Raw genomic sequence first — 16,213 nt, forward strand, 5'->3', positions numbered from 1 at the left:
CTGCATTTCTTTTTCTTTTTTCTTTTTTTTTAAAGATGACCGGTAAGGGGATCTTAACCCTTGACTTGGTGTTGTCAGTACCACGCTCAACCAGTGAGCGAACCGGCCATCCCTATATGGGATCCGAACCCGGGGCCTTGGTGTTATCAGCACCGCACTCTCCCGAGTGAGCCACGGGCCGGCCCCAGACACTAAATTTTTATTACAGAAATATTTGATCTGTATTTAGATTTCACAAAATGTATAGTTGAAAAGCTAGATTCACATACCCAAGTTGTTCTAAATGTACTTAAAACTTTTCCAGTCGGGGCCGGCCCGGTGGCACACTGGATAGTGCGCCGCTTGGGAAGCGCGGCGGTGCTCCCACCCGAGGGTTTGGATCCCACATACAGACCGGTTCCCGCTCACTGGCTGAGCGAGGTGCGGGAACAACACCGAGGGTTGCGATCCCGTTGCCGGTCCCGGTCCGGTATGGGGGCGACACTGAGGGTTGCGATCCATTGCCGGACACGGAAAAAGACAAAAAAAAAAAAAAACAAACTTTTCCAGTAACTGAACTATCAGTTTTGAAGCTAAAATTAAAAATAATTAAATTTAAATAAAATTAAAAATCATGAACATCCAGCACCTCTGTGGCTGTAGCCGTAGCACTGGTCTGGGTCATTTGTCCAGCCCACCCTGAGCACTGCCCTGCACTGGGTGCTGAGGGCACAACCTGTGAACGCCACAGCCTGGCCCTCTGGCCGTGTGTCACGTGAGGCTGTTGTTCAGTCAGGAGGGCCCAGCAGAGCTGGAAGGGGAGGCCCCAGGACTTTGTCTGGAGGGCTCGTCTAGACAGCTGACATCTGTTGTGGGGCCCGTGTCCCCTGCGCACCATTTGCTTCTGGTGGTGCTGGGCTTGCACCTTCCAGGTGACATTCTGCTAGACCCTGGGCCTCCCTGTTCTCACCTGTGGGCTTGCTCCTTCCCATTTCCTCATTTTCTCTGGTCTGAAGTGCCTTCCCCAGTCTTCCGGTATCTTCCGTAGCATGTGTTGCTGGGTTAGCATCCACAGTGCTGGCTACACAGTGAGCTGGATGAAGGACACAGTGGTGCTGTTCACGGAGCTTTGTGTGGTGATGGAGGTGTTCTGTGGTAGCGTGTGACTGAAGAGCTGAATTCTAAGTTTTATGTAATTTAAGTTTAAATGTAAGTAGCTACATGTGGCTACTGGCTGTCATATTGGACTTGGCAGTTAGAGAGTAAAATCTCCAGTCTGGCCGATAACACAGAAAGACATTGAGTCTTTCCCTCATGCCACCCTTTCTGGCCATACCCACCTCCTCCTGCTGCCATCCCCCCAGTCCCTGGCAGCCATCATTCTCTCTCCGTGCCAGCAGTTATGTCATGAACGGGGACCTGCGGCTTGTGACTCTCAGGCCTGGCCTTCATGCGGCGCAGTTCCCTGCAGACCCTATAGGCCATCACCTGCGCAGGTGGTTTGTTCCTTTGTCCTGCTGAGTAGTTTCCATGGTATGGATATGCCGGTTTGTTTAACTGCTCACCTCTGAAGCATCGTTGCAATTCTGATAAAAATCCTGATGTGATTTCCGTGGAACTTCACAAGCTGATCTTAGAGTTCTTGACAGAGCTTCAGATCCTCCAATTCATTCATTCAGTCACTCAACACCTACAGGCCAGATGAGGTGCTGGGCACAGACAAGGAGGGTGAGAGGACAGACACACAGGCGACCTGTGACCACAGGTGTGACTGGTGTGACAATAGTGCTGGGGGGAGTGGGCATGGGGCCTCGCCCAGCTGCTGTAGCCACAGAGAGGCTTGGACGTATAATGGGGGCTGCACACTGAAAGGTGGGAAGGGTCTTTCTGTTGGGGGGTCAGGTGAAGGCCATGGGTGGCCACAGGGAAGGAGGACAAGTGGACAGGTGGATGGAGCCAGCTGTCACACGGTGCTTAGGCTTGGGGTGTCCCCAGAGAGCAGGGGACATGGCCAGGAAACGGCACGTGTAAAGATCATTCAGTGAATTGGAGTGTCTGCTCTGTACCCGACTGTTCTAGATACTAGATGGGAACACGGGGGAGGCAGACAGAAAGCAGGGTGGGTAAGGACTCGCCACAGTGTGTCAGGAGAGAAACAGAGCTGAAGGGGTGCTGGGTCCATGTAGGGCGGCCAGGGGTGGGGCTAGAGGTGATGGGTGTGAGCTGTGGGGATCCCTGAGGATCCGATGGACAGCGCAAGGTGATGTGGCTGTGCCGAGGATGGAGGTCTGGGGACAGGCAAGTGGGATTCGTCGACTGTCGGTGAGGGCCATGATTCAGGTCAGGGTAGCAGCACCCTGGCTGCTGGTAGAGAATCAGGTGAGAAGGCTGAGGCCACCAGCCTTGGGGCTAGCCCAGCGCAGGGACAAGTGGGCATGGGGGACCGGGAAAGAGGTTCATGAGCTGGGAGTGTTGGGGCAGAGGAGACTGGAGCAGGCACGATGTGGCTGAGTGGGGCAGCGGGTGCAGGCAGGTTCAGCAAGCCCCTGCCTGAGTGGTCATGGTGTAGGCGGTTGGCACCTGTGTGTGCTTCTCCGAATGGCGGTGTTCTTTCGTATCCCATTCAGGAAATCTATGCAGTCCAAGTCTTGAAGATCTTCTCCTGAGTTTTCTTCTAGAACCTTTGTTGTTCTGCCGTTAGCTGAAGACTGCACTGCTCTGGAACTGTGTTTTGTGTTTGGGGTGAGGCAGGGATCAAGACTGATTTTTCCTTTCAATCATTTTTTGTTTAGGTGTGTGGTTGTCCCAGCATCACTTATACAACTGTCCTTTCTCCATCACCTCTTACATGGCTTACATGTTCTCAGGTGGCCCTTCCTGTGGTGCTGTCCTGTTGTCACCTGTGTCATAGATGAGGTCACTGAGTTCGCTGGTCCGGTCATAATGCTTGTCAGGCGAGCAGGACTCAGGCCAGGTGTGCTCAGCCCCTGGCCCAGCCCTTGGCCGCTCACGGCACAATTGTCACCCGGCTCTGTGGTGGAGGAGGTGGGTCTGAGATGAAGTCTCCCCGTAAGCATGTGGTGGGGCTGGGCCTGTGGTCTCAGTGCCTCTGCAGCATCTCCCAGGGAAGGTTCAGAAGCTGCCTTGTCTTGGCAGGGCCCCGGGTACATGGCTTGTTGTGTAGCATGCAGCACAGCAGCCACCCTTCCGCAGAGAAGCCTGCAGGACCTGGCTGTCCCGAGTGTCCTCGTCCTGTGTATTCTGGCTCTGTACCTGCATCCCACACAACAGTACCACTGGGAAGAACTGGCTGCACCGTGCTGCCCCTTGCGTGTGTTGGCACTGAGTGGGTCACTCCTGGGCAGGCGCAGCCTGCAGCTCTTTCGAGTGACCTGTGGGGGCCATCTGAGCTGGCCAAGAAAACCCTTTTCTTGCCAGGTGTCCATTGCGGCACTGGGCTTGGTACTGTTCAGATGTCCTGCTGCACACTGGGGACAGCGGACCCGGGGTGGTGGGCTGTGCTGAACACAGAGGACATAGTCCTGGTGGAGTGGCCAGGCCCAGGACTGGGAGGATGCGCAGCAACGTGGGCAGCACCCACAGCCACAGCAACAGTTTCCATGGTGGCATCAGAGACTCTAGGCTGTGTGTCACCTGGCGGTTTTCTGGTAGTTGACAGAGCTGTTTTCTCATCTCTTCAGCCCATCTGACCCTGGCTGTTACGGATGGAGAGAACTCGAAGGTCATCCCATTCCTGTGCCCCGTCAGTCCCACTTCCTGGGTGGCCAGAGTTCAGCCCTGCACAGCCCCAGGACGGCCCGTCTGTGCGCGGTCAGCCTGTCCGTTGGTGGGCATCTTTTTTCTGGGTCACAAATCCAACTTTTAACTTACTCCCTTTATGCGAAGCAGTAATGATTTCTATTTAAATTTACCATTAGTTTTGAGAGCTTACATATGAAACGATGCTTTAAGAAGCCAGGAGTAGTGTGAGAGGTTCTGTAGTGTGGTGGAGAAAACCCTGAGCCTAAAAGGTGGAAAAGTAGGGGCCGCTCTGCCCATCACCTGTGAGATGCTCTGTGTCTTCAGCATGGGCGCTCTTGCCGTTTTTCACAGTCCCGGCAGCTGAATCTCCAGGGGTTTAAGGAGCTTGCTGGTGCCCAGCTAGACAGTGACTCCATGAGGCTCCAGCAGGACACATGCACCTCCCATGTTTGCCCCTCCCCAGATCTGTGCCCCGAGCCTGCACTGGGAGTGTGTGGAATCAAATGCACAGACACACAGAGGCACTGAAGTAGACCGTGGCTTGCCAGCAGTTCCCTGAGATTTCATGGGGCAGAGTTGCAAGCTAGAGAAAAAAGTCCTGAGGTGTTTGACATAGGGCCTTCCCTGCAGGCCTCGCAGCCACCACTGTATCCAGTGGCTTTTCTGCCTTGCAGGAGGGGTGAGGCCCTGCTGTCTGCCCTCCCAGGACCAGGGCCACCCTCCAGAGCCTGGCTCAGGGGTGTGGGTCCCATTTCTAAGCTGCTGCAAGCAGGAAAGGGCTCGCAGGTCCTGGTTCAAGATCTTCTTACTGAAAAGTAGCTAAGTGGTGAGGCTGGTAAGACGGTCGTAGCTCAGACCAGCCGGAAGGAAGGAGGGCCTGAGTTTCAGGAGCGTCAACAGGGAGCGTGCTCGGCTCGGAGTAAAAATTCACTCCATTTACTCTGTTGAATTTTGTCGGGTTTTATAACACCTCTGTTATGGAAGAATGTACTGCAGAGGTCAGCACTTTCATTCTAATCGCCAAAAAGAAAATGTTGGGGACAGTGTGCTGCAGTGGTACAGACACGGGTGCTTCTTGTTTCCGAATTCTCCTGTGTTAGTCTCAGCACTGAAACTACTTTTCCTGTCTCTTTCAGTGTTCTGCTGAGAAACTGAACACAAATGGCTGTCTGTTCCCTTTGGAGATCAGTGGTAAGTGTTTTGGAAGCCCTGGCCGGGTCTTTCTGGGGCTGGTGTGGCTTCAGACTTGAGCAAGACTGGGCCTGGGAAAGGACAGGGAAGGTCGCCAGCTGCCGTCCTCCCCACTGCTGGGCCAGTGATCAGCAGTGGTCCGTGAGCAGGACTGGCCATGCCAGGGTCAGGACCAGGCCTCTCCCTTCTCATATTTCTGGAAGCTACAAGGCCCATCCTGTGGCTGTGAGAGAAAGAACAGGGTGAGTGGGTAAGGTGAAGCCCGTGGCGTTGGCCAGAGCTGTGCCGTGGTGTTTGCTGCATGGCCCGTGTATGTCAGGGACATCCATGCTGCAGAGCATGTGGATCTGTCTGGGCTCACTCTTTCTCCCTCCCCGCCCCAGGCCCTTCAGTGACTGGAGCAGGTGGCAGCCTCCTGAGTGTGAGGGCTCCTGGTAAATCTCGAATCCTGGGTCCTCTCCTGTCCCAGAGAAGGCACCTTGACCACTGAGGCTGTGAGAGGTGCCAGCACCCTGAGCTGTGCAGAGTGGGCCTTTGCCATGATGACATGCAACCCATGTTTGGAGGTCACCCTGCTGAGTGCCAAATTACTAAAGCAAAGTTTTTTTCCAAATTATTTCATGAATAGATGTAAGTAGGAACTGTGAGTCTCCAGCCAGTCCCAGTCCCACCACATGCCCCGCCCTTGGTGCTGTGTCCACAGTCTCCCACCTCCACCGCAGCCTCCTAGGGTCCATTCTGCACACAGGGCCAGGCCGACCACCTCAGTCCCTGCCTGCCTCCTTGCTGCCCCAGGGTCACCCTGGGGCCTTGGCATGTGCCTTTTCTCATAGGTGGGCCTGGTCTCTTCCTTTAGGTCCCTGGCCTCTGTTTCCAGGTTCCTTGGCTGGATAGTGAGTGCAGAAGCTGCTGGGGGAGCCCTGTGGGTGCTGCTGGACATCCTACCCCGAGAGCGAGTCCTGGACCACCCTCTGGCGGGGAGTAGAGGGGCGGTCTGGGCTTCACGCCAGGGCCGACTCCATGTGAGGAGACCCGTACACTCAACTTTGCTCTCATGTCTCCTCCAACTGCGGGTCAGCGAGGAGTGGCAGCCAGGGCGGTGCGGCTCTGAGGGGCCGGGTGGTGGGAGGGGATCTGGACAGGAGGGGTGGGGGCAGCAGGGGAAGGCAGGTGCTTGGGAAAGTTTGTGGAAGAGGCGGGTTTGAGGAGGGGCTCACAGACTTGACCCCTGGTAGTTCTGAGATCTGTGAGGAGCTGCTGAAGTCCAGACTCCCTACAGACTCCATGCCCAGGGGTGTGCCCCGAGCTTTTCTGATTCTTCCTTGTGGGATGGTGAGGGAGGTAGGCACAGGAAGTCCTGCTGCGCTTGCATGCGACCCTGGCTGTCAGTGCTGGGCTGATCCCTGGACACCCACGGTCTCATGGGATCCCTGGCAGTCTTAGGGGCAGTTGCCAGCTCCCTGATTTATGATCAAGGAAGTGGAGGCTTGAGAGTGTCAGAGGGGTCTCTGTCTGCAGCCCACAGCCCCCACCCATGGTGTACTGTGTGCTGTGACCTTGGGAAGGGGTGGTGGGAGCACTGGCAGCCAGGCATCCCGGCTGGGCGGGCGTCCCTGCTGGGCCTCCTGGAAGAAGGTGGCTGTGCACAGCCCTTTGCGCTGAAGTTTAAAGTGTCAGCGAGAAGGAAAGAGCACATTGTCCTGCATTATTAAGGAACATGAGCTGTTTTTAGGAAGTGATATTTTGGGGATCCTGGCCAGTGAAGCCGTACACCTAGGTGACTGGCTGTGGACAGAGGAAAAGCATTTTGATGACAAAGGAGAATGCTTTAGTGACACCAGTGTGAGAACACAGAGGGTCTCCTTATTTTCAGGAAGTGCACTGAGGGGGAGATGCCAACCTCCCAGACAAGGTGCTTTCCTCAAAGAAGCAAAATGAGCCCACAGCTAACCTGCCTAGCGGGCCCGTTCAGAAGCCAGGGCCTGCACAGGTGGGGCTGGCGCCGATTGTGTGACCGGTGGTGTTTCGCAGGGACAGCATCTGTGCCTGCAGTTCCTCTGTCACGTTGTGCCGAGGCCCTCAGAGCAGATGCTTCTAGGAGCGCAGGGGAGTGGGGCCAGGTCCTAGTGAGTTTGTGTCAGGCTCTTTGCTGGGTGCCACCCCACACCGTGGCAGGGGTGCTTCACCTGCTGCTCACCTGTCTCTCTTTCATGCCCCTTTGTGTCTCCTCAGTAGACAAGAGCCCCTGGAAGGTCCTAAGTGGAGGACGGCCTCTCAGAAGCCAGGTGGCTGTGGGCCCCGATTTCCCCTTCCCGCCAGGCCCTTCTACCGTGGTTCACACTACAGGTCTCCAGTGGCGGCCAGAGTCTCCTGTCCCATGCACAAGCCTGGGTGTGGACAGTGCCTCGGACCTCAATGAGAACACAGGGCCACCTGCGGCACCGCCCTCCAAGCGACACTGCCGGTCCCTGTCAGAGCCGGAGGAGCTGGCACGCTGCCGGTCCCCGTGGCGCCCTGGCGGCTTCAAGGTCTGGACTCCGGTCTCCAAGAGGCGGTGCAACAGTGGCGGGAGTGCCACACTGCAACGTTGCAGTGGCCATGGGAGCACTGGCCTGCCGAGCAGTGCTGCGTCACTGCCTGGTCTCACTTTGCCCTTGGCACCCCGGCCGTCCTCAGCCATCAGCGGCTTTGTGGACAGCAGTGAGGGCAGCACCAGCTCTGGCCGGCCTTGGCACCCCAAGGGGCCCTGCTTGCGCTCCTCGAGGCGCCGTCTGTCCCTGTCGCAGGAGCACCTTGCAGACGCCGGCACCCCCCTGCCCTCAGCCAGCAGTACCCCCTCGTCCACGCCTGAGCTGGGCCGGCGCCACGGCCTGCTCCGGTGCCGCTCACAGCCCTGCGTGCTCAACGGGAAGAGGAGCCGGCGCAAGCGGCGGCGCGAGGAGGACACCAGGTGGACGCGCCCATGCTTGGACTTCCTGAAGATGACGCGGGTGAGTCTCTGCTGGTTTCCTGAGTTGGTGTGTGTGTGTGTGTGTGTGGAGGGCTGGACCAGGCAGTGCCACTGGCCTCAGGACTGGGGTCCAGGTATGGGCTGTGGTCCTGTCCTTGGCCTCAGAGTGCCCACGGTCACGCTGCCTGCTTCCCTAACCACAGAGGCAGGACCCTATGTATTGATTCCGGGCATCCGCCAGGCTGGCATGGGGGTTTGTACCCTGGACCTGGGGAAGCAGCTAGGAGCTGAGCTTGTGGATTCTGGAGGGTGAGGCCCTACCTGGTGCGGCCTCATCTCCTGGGGAGTGCCAAGTACTTTTCCTGGGGTGGGGTGGTTTGGGAAGTGGGGAGCTGTCCTGGGAGCCCTGTCCAAGACAGAGCTGGGGGTGCTGTCTCCCATGGGAGGTAGCTGGAGCTGCTGCGGCCGGCCTTGGTGTGCTTTGCCCGAAGCCCCATGGGAGCCCCGTGGGAGCCCAGTGGACCGCACCCACACGTGCCTTGGGCTCCCTGGTATCTGGGGAAAGTGTACCTTTTGAGGGAGGCTTCTGAATTGTGGTCTGGAAGGAAGCTTGCACCAGCATGAAGGCTCTCGCGTTCCAGTACTGTTGCCACCTGCCTTTTCCGTGTTGCTCGCAGGCTGCCATTGGCAGCACAGTTAAAGGAAAAAAAGAAAAGCAGTGCGACTGTCCCCAAGGCCTCACTGTCATGTGCTGGAAGGGGTGTGTGTTCACTTCAGGTGCTTGGAGATCTCTGGGGGTCCTCGCAGAGCTTGGTGGGAGCTGGAATGCCAGGGGAGCTTTGAGCAGCGGGAGAAATGAGAGTGGGATGTCCTGGTGCCCACTCTCAGTGTGAGCAGCAGGAGCTGAGGGGCCGTGGCAAAGGCAGGAGGGCCGTGTCAGCTGTTCCACTCCATGACTCATGGCCTTGGAAGTTCCCCGACTGCCTGCCCTCCAGTCCTATCCCCTGGCCCACAGGCCTGACCATACCCTGCTCTGTGGGGTATTGGATGTGGGTGAATGTCCTGTGTGGGCTGTGCCCTATGTGCCACGGGCCGGGCCTGCTGCACTGTCCTGGGTCAGGTTGGCTGTTACTGTGCCGTCCTGGAAGAGCAGCCACCTAAGAGGAGAAGGGGCACCGACAGAGACCCAGATCCCCTTGCGCTGGCCACAGGTTGGGCTCAGGAACAGCGTGGCTGGTGGTCCTTTGTGGGATGCCCTCTCTAGGCCATGCTGACGCAACTGTCAGCTTTGCTTCACCTGATGCGTGGATTGTCTGGATTGTCTGGAAAATTCTTCCTGGTGTCTGAGGGCTGTGAAAATGCAGATGTAGGGGCTGTGAAACTTTTCTGCAGAGAGCTGGGTCTGGGAAAGGAAGGTTCTGATCTTCCGTGTGAAGGTGGGCCATCCTGGGGGGCTCCAGTGATGCTGGAAAGCTGGTGATGAGCTCCCGATACACACTGAACCGTCCTGCTCCCACCAGTGCTACAGTTGTGCACAGCATGTGATGCCAGGCTCTGCAGGGACCAGGGGACTGGAGCAGAGGAGGGAGGCCACCAGTGGAAGACCCACTGGTTCAGCGCTTAGGGGGCCTGGAACAGCACGTGCCAGAGAGGTGTTAATGGTGAGTGACGGTCCTGCCTGGAGATGCTCATGGACATTCTGGACCCCTTGGGAGGAAGGGGAGGGTGGGTGTGGCCGGGTGGGTAGAGGCTGTGCTATGGGGCTCAGTCTGGCAGCAGGGGGACCCCTGGCAGAGGTGCAGGCAGAGGCAAGGACTCGGTAGACTGAAGATGAGGGTGCACTGGCACCCGGGTGGTCATGGGCAGCTGCAGGTGGTGAAGGTGTAGGGGAGACAAGGTCTGAGAGACAGCAGAGCTACTGCGAGTGTTCGTGGGCTTTGCAGGTGTGGGCAGATCTCAGCCTCCCCTGTGTGCATGTGTGCAAGCGTGTAAGAGAGAGAGTATGTGTGGGTGTGTCTGTATGTATAGCCTCGATTTTCTTTGGAGGAACCACAAGGCTGGATGGGAGCTGGGGCCTGTGAGCCCTCAAAGGGCTGTGGGGTGAGCCAGGATCATCTGGGGGCCATGTGGCCACATCTTGGGCCCATTGCACAATCCCTCAGTCTGCTGGTCCTGTCTGTGGTGTTTCACTGATCTCTTCCTTCTACGTCCCCACCCCAGATGTCCTGCCTCAAGCTCTCTTTCTGATGGAGACGTCATCCTAATTGGTTTCTTTGCCTCTAATCCTGTCACCCTCAATTTAATCCTGATTCCACCACCAGAGTGGACTGTCTAAAACAAAAGGCAAGATTGCTGTACTAGTCATCTGCTGCTGCGTAACAAGTGAGCCCAGACGCAGCTGCTAAAACCCTCATACCCGTGTTTCCTCAGGGACTGTGTGAGGCAGGGGTCCAGGAGGCACAGCTGGGGGTCCTGCTCAGGGCCTTGTGGGAGGTTGGTTGCACTGAAGGCTCAACTGGGGCTGCAGGACTTTTTCCAGGCTGGTGTGCATGGCTCCTGCCAGGAGGCTCCAGTTCTTTGCTGCGTGGGCCTCTGCAGGGCAACTTCAGTGTCAAGGGAGTGGCCTAGTCTAGTGTCTGTGTCATCTCGTTCTGGTTAGTTCCACTTTCATCTGCTTGTGTTTTTTGAAAAATTGCTAGCTCTGTTCCCTTTGTTCTGAGGTTTCGTGATGACACACCTGGGCATGGGTCCGTTTTCATAGGTGGTGCTGAGCCTAGGGGGTCCTTTTCGTTCTGAAGACTCATGTGCTTCACGCTGGGGAGTTTTCCTGGATTATTTTACAGGTGATTTCTTCCCTGCGCTCTCCCGCGTGGCTGTTTCTGCACCCTTTGGTTCTTTGTCACTCCAGTTGCTCAGGTGTCAGGCCTCTCTGATGGGCCCTCTACTTTTCTTTCTTGCTTCTGTTTTCTTTGAGGCTTTTCCACTTGAGGGATGGGCTGCTTTGTCTCTGAGGCGCTCCTGCGTTTTGTCTGGAGGGAGGATGTCTTCTTTTTCCTGCATAGCTTGTTCCTCCAGGTTGCTTTCCTCTCAGTTTATCCTCTTTCAGGTGAGCTACTCTCCTCAGATGTGTGGTGGCATTGGATGTCTGCTTGCGTTTGAGTGGGGCTCTGCGTGTGTGGGGTGGCCCAGCTGTGAGCATCCTGAGGGTCTGGGCGTGCTGGGAGTTGAGAAGCCCCAGGTAGCTGTGTCTCAAGGAGTTTCTTTTGGGATCAGAGTCCCTACAGAAGACTCTTCCAGTCCCCTGCCTGCAGAGTGCGGAGCCCAGTAGGGAGGGGGCCGGTGCTCTGCATTTAGGGCACAGACATTCACCCAGCCCCCCGCCGCCCACTGTCCAGAAACACTGCGAATTACGCTTTTCCGAGAATAAACCTCTCTTGTGCAAGTTTGGGGAGGAGTGAGTGCTAGGCAGAGGTCAGGGAGGGAGTGTAGGGTCCAAGTGCTGCTCACCTTGGAGTCATTGTCACAGCTCCCTCACCTGACACTCGACAGCACACGCATGTACCTGCATGCACACACACCTCTGTCCCCTGCTGTGGCGTGGAACAGGCTGGCCTCCTTGCTCCCCTTGGCCACATGACGGAGGCACCCAGTTGTCTGTTGGTGTACATGTGGAGCCCTGGTCTGACACACACACACGCACGGCTCCAGACACACACACACACACACACACACACACACACACACACACACACACACACACACAGCTCCAGACACTCGTGGGCCTTTGGAGGTCCCCCCATCCAGTTCCTGCCCAGCTGTGGCCTGCAGAGTGGCTGCTCTGCCCGTGGCCAGGGTCAGCTTTGGTTGCAAGTAGCCTCATCAGGGGATCCTGTCCTGCTGGCTGGGCCAGTGTACTTTCATGAGAGCAAATCTGGGTGTTTTCAGTTTGACCAAAGCCACAGGCCTCTGCATGTGGGATGGTGCAGATGTGGCCAAGGCTGGGATGGACATTTGTTGAAGTTATTTCTGAGTGAGTCCCCGGAGGGTTTCGTTCTTCTTCCAGGATCTCACCAGCTTGATCATAGCTGAGTTAAATTGGCTGTGGGGCTGGAGGCTTGTTTAGCTGTAAATTGGGACCTGGCTGACTGTTTTGCACAGTATAGAGCCCCTTATTTAGAACTCGAGACTTGATCTTTGCTTTTTGAACAATTCTATTGTGTCACCTGCTCAGACACAAGTACCATCGGACCAGAGCGATGGTGGCAGAGGCCACAACTGAGCCCTGGGCCTGGTGCCTGGGGGCAAGGGTCATGCCTGGCAGGTGGTGCCCATCCAGATCCCTCCACTTGGAGCCTTAGTTTCCCTACTGTGATCTGGAGCTTTATACAATATGCAGCACATGTCCATGTGAGGTAGCATAGCGAGAGCCCCTTGGCCTGTGTAGTTGTTGTGAGGAGTGTGTTAGGTCACAGAGCCACAGGTGTCAGTTTTATGTGGCAGTGGTTGTTCTGTAGCCGAAGTTGTTAAGAAGGCCGCCGCTTTTATGCTTGAGCTGCACAGCCACAGGCTGTGGATGCAGCTTTGTCACAGCGCTAGAGCACCCAGTGTGGTTCTCATGCCACTGTCATGTCCATGCAGTCGGTCCAGAGCATTGACTTCTGCAGCAACACGAATCAAAAGCAAAACGTCATAGTTCGAGATTTAAGGAAAGCTGGCCGCCGAGGTCCTGTAGCATCACTGTGACTGCAGGTGTGCATGTGCCACGTGGCTGTCCACGTGTGGGCAGGAAGTGGCTGGAGATGGGAGATAATGGGCAAGGCCAGACAGAGCCAGAAGTGAGAGCTCAGGGGCTTGGCCTCTGCCATCTGGCCACGTGGGGCAGCCCTGCGTGTGGGCCACGCACTGTCCAGCAGGGACCAAGGAGACAAACTGTGTTTCAAGCCTGGCTATGGAGTTTGCACACACAAGTGACATTGACAGTCAAATTCACCTTGATTTGAATAAAAAAGGTATTGTGCACCCTTATTTTGTGACTGAAACTTGTGGCCAGTTGTATCTTTAAAGATTTGATTCTTCAGAATTGTACTTCTCCAATAGCAATTCAGTTTTTTATAGAACAACAAAAACAAAAGATGTGGCCTTTCACCTTCTAGGGCCAAATAACTTCCATCAAATACTAGTTTCAAAGAGGAGCTCTGTCCTCCTGAGGGATGTGCGTGTTCTGCTGCGATTCACTGTGGAACTGTTTCCAGCCAATAGATACTGTTTTTAGACAGAAAATAGATTTTCTATCACATGAGGCATCTCATTGCTGTTAGAGAATTGTGGGTTGGGGGATGAGGTTTATCGTTTGTTTGGAGTTGGATAGCTTGTATTCTAGGCTCATAATTCTAGGTGGCCAGTGTCGGCTACGTCCACGTGATGAGTCTGCTGGTCTGTGCACTGGCATCTGCATTGCTGTGCCTTGTGTCTGCAAACACTGTCTGACAGCACGCACATGCTTCTGAGAAGCCCCATACCACATGGTGATTTGTGTGTGAGGCCAGCGTGGGCATGGCCCAGGAGGGGAGCGTGAGCTGACCCTCAGAGGGCCTGGAGGTGACACCCGGCAGGCAGAGCAGGTGGCAAGGATGCTCCTGGTGGTGGAGATGTGGGCACAGGTTGCAGTGGATAGCGCTGGATGTTGCAGGACGGGGATCTCGAGGGGGGTCCAGGAGGTAGTATTGCGGGGGATGGGATCTGGTGGTGCTGAGGTGGCTGCTGCTGAGGCACATCCTCAAGGTGGGCGGTGGCTCTGGACTGCGGGACACAGGGTTAGCCCTGAGGCGGGGAGGCCAGCACATGCTCCAGCTGGGCATTCTCAGGGCTCCATGGGACAGTCCAGGAGGAGTACCCTCTCGAGTGGAGAGGGACTCTGTACATTTCAGGGAGGGCTCTGGTCTAGGGGTACAGGCTGGAGGTTCTACTGTCCAGGGCAGCCCCTGTCTTTAATGGGTTGGGGAAGGGGGGCTGCTGAGTAAGAACTGGCCAGAGAGGCAGTGTGAGGAGAAAGGGCAGCAGAGGCCCACTCAGAGCGAGATCTCAGAGCTGAGGGAGGGTGCAGGGGCTGGGCCTGGAGGTCCTGCCACTTGGGCAGCTCGGGGTGTGGCGTGTGCTGGGGGCAACCTGGAGGGGCTGGGCAGGGGCTGGGAGAAGCTGTGGGGGCGGAGGGTGGTCGTTGCTCAGAGGAGGCCTCTTCTGCATGTGTGTGTCTTAGATATTTTGAGATGAGAAAGACTGAGGTGTGTTTATAGTTGAAGAACAGCCACAGAAGAGGAAGGCCGAGGAGAGAGAAAAGGGGGAAGCTTGGTGGAGGCAGGTGCCAGGGACACGGGACGAGGTGGGGCCCAGGGGCACTTGCCGTGGGTGGAGTTGGAGCAGTCTGATGACATCCGGGTGGAGGAGAGACCAGGAGTCCCCCCTGAGGGCCTCACAGGCTGCCGTGAGGTTGCCTGTCAGGTGTGGTACTGGGTGGGGGCCACTGTTGAAGTGGAGGGTATGTAGGACCTGCCCTGGCCAGGCCATCTGCTGAGAGCAGGACAAGGCCCAGGGATGAAACTCCCACGCTTGAGTGTCCTGGGAGTCTTGGGGCTTGGTCAGGTGTCAGGTGCCCATGAACCTGGTGCATTTGGTCTGGGCAGGACCAGGATGTGTGCCCCACCCCTCCCCCAACACCAGGCAAGTGCTGTGGAAGCCACAGGGGACCAAGGATGTGGGCACTATGTGTGGACTTGGGATGGCTGAATACCACGCCCATAGAGTGGGGTCAGCAGGATGCTGCCTCTCTCATAATCTGCTGGAAGTGCTTTAGCCCGTGTCTTTTCTATTGCAGACATTAAAAAATTCAAAAAGCCTTTGCTCCCTCGATCATGAAGATGATGAGGATGACACCCAAGTGAAGACGGTTGTGTCCTCCCCATGTGACTCACGGGATCTCCTGGGCATCGTCATACCAGGCTCTAGCCCATGGGCCTCGAGGGAGCGGGCAGCCAGCGACGGCAGGGGCGGGAGCAGCGGGGACCCCAGTGACTGGGACAGCACTGGGGAGGAGGGCGTCTTCCCTCTGGATCACAGCGAGCTGGACCTCGAGCAGATCGAGAACAACTGACCTGGCCGGCACCTCTGGCCTGCTCTCAGTGCAGACAGAAAACAGGTCACATGCTGTTTTGAACACCGAGGCATAATTTTGATTCAGTTTTTCCTAAAGATGTATTTTGCATTTTTATGGCTTTTACAGTTCTGGAGAAAGCGTCTCTATTTTGAAATGAATTTTCAGAAGGGCATTCTATTAAACGTGAGTCTGTCTGCAGACTCCAGGGGGGTTTATGCTCCTTTTGTGAAGAGCCTACTGTGAAGAGCACGTACTGTGGCTTAGTGCCCAGAGGCTGCGTCCCCTCCCTCCAGGGGGTGTCACGGGTGCTCGGGGCCTGTGTGTGGGCGTTTTGTGCCCTTGGACTTTGTCATCCGTGTGCTGGTGAACCACCAGCTTGCGACCACATGGTTTTCCAGCCCCCGGCAGTGCCGCTGTTTGGGTCAGGGCCAAGTGCGTGCTTCCTATGGCCACGGAGGGCCTTTGCATCTCAGGTGGGGCGTGAAGGCCACTGGTGGCATTACCTGGTTGTCAGTTCAATAAAAGACATTTGCTTTGCACATGTGACTTCTGGTTAATTTTTGTTTTCATGGTTTACAGTGGGCCTGGTTGGACCGTAGGCCCGTGTAGCGCTGGACAGAGCATGGCTTCCTTTCTTTCCTATAATTCAGTAAAATCGCAGGGATTTCTACCAAAGATGTTGATCTGAGGAACATTGGTTAAGAGGAAGGAGTTTGTGATAGCAAAAGAAAATGAAAGTCTTTGGAGAAATTTTCCTGGTTTTTTCTCTCCTGAGATAATTTGCGAAAGGCTGTTGTCATCAATTGATGGTGCCTTAGTGGGTTTGAGCTGTAGATCAGAGGAGGGGAAAGGTGGGACGTGACTGGCTTTTTCAGATTGGCCTTTCTGAGGCTTCCTGGAGCACGGGTCCCCTCTGGCCTCTCCCCTGTGAGATGGCAGGTGGGGTGGGGCTGCTGGCCCAGGGACCCCACCCTGGGAACCACTGCTCTGTTGCCTCTTGCTTAGATGAGTCTCCTGCTCCTTGTCCTGGGGGATCACAGCCCTGTGGGGAGCCCCCTCCCCGGGCGGTCACCCTCCAGGCATAACTCCGGGTCTGCCCAGTATCCCCCACTGAAGGACGGTGACCCAGGCTTGGGAGGTCCCCTCAGCCATATAGCCCACTGTGCCCCAGCTCAGTCCCT

General features: G+C 56.3%; 1 protein-coding gene across 1 annotated transcript in view; it reads left to right on the forward strand.

Moving 5' to 3' along the window:
* FAM53A (family with sequence similarity 53, member A) overlaps nt 1-15,571 on the forward strand; it is a 31,306-nt gene extending 15,735 nt beyond the window's left edge. Inside the window, 3 exon segments of the mRNA XM_008569206.1 lie at nt 4,878-4,932; nt 7,168-7,922; nt 14,754-15,571. Coding sequence (XP_008567428.1) covers nt 4,878-4,932; nt 7,168-7,922; nt 14,754-15,029 — 1,086 coding nt within the window. The 3' untranslated portion in view covers nt 15,030-15,571.
* The last annotated feature ends 642 nt before the right edge of the window (nt 15,572-16,213 follow it).

This window comes from Galeopterus variegatus, unplaced genomic scaffold (assembly GCF_000696425.1).
Source record: "Galeopterus variegatus unplaced genomic scaffold, G_variegatus-3.0.2 Scaffold26, whole genome shotgun sequence".
NCBI classification, from domain to species: Eukaryota; Metazoa; Chordata; class Mammalia; order Dermoptera; family Cynocephalidae; genus Galeopterus; species Galeopterus variegatus.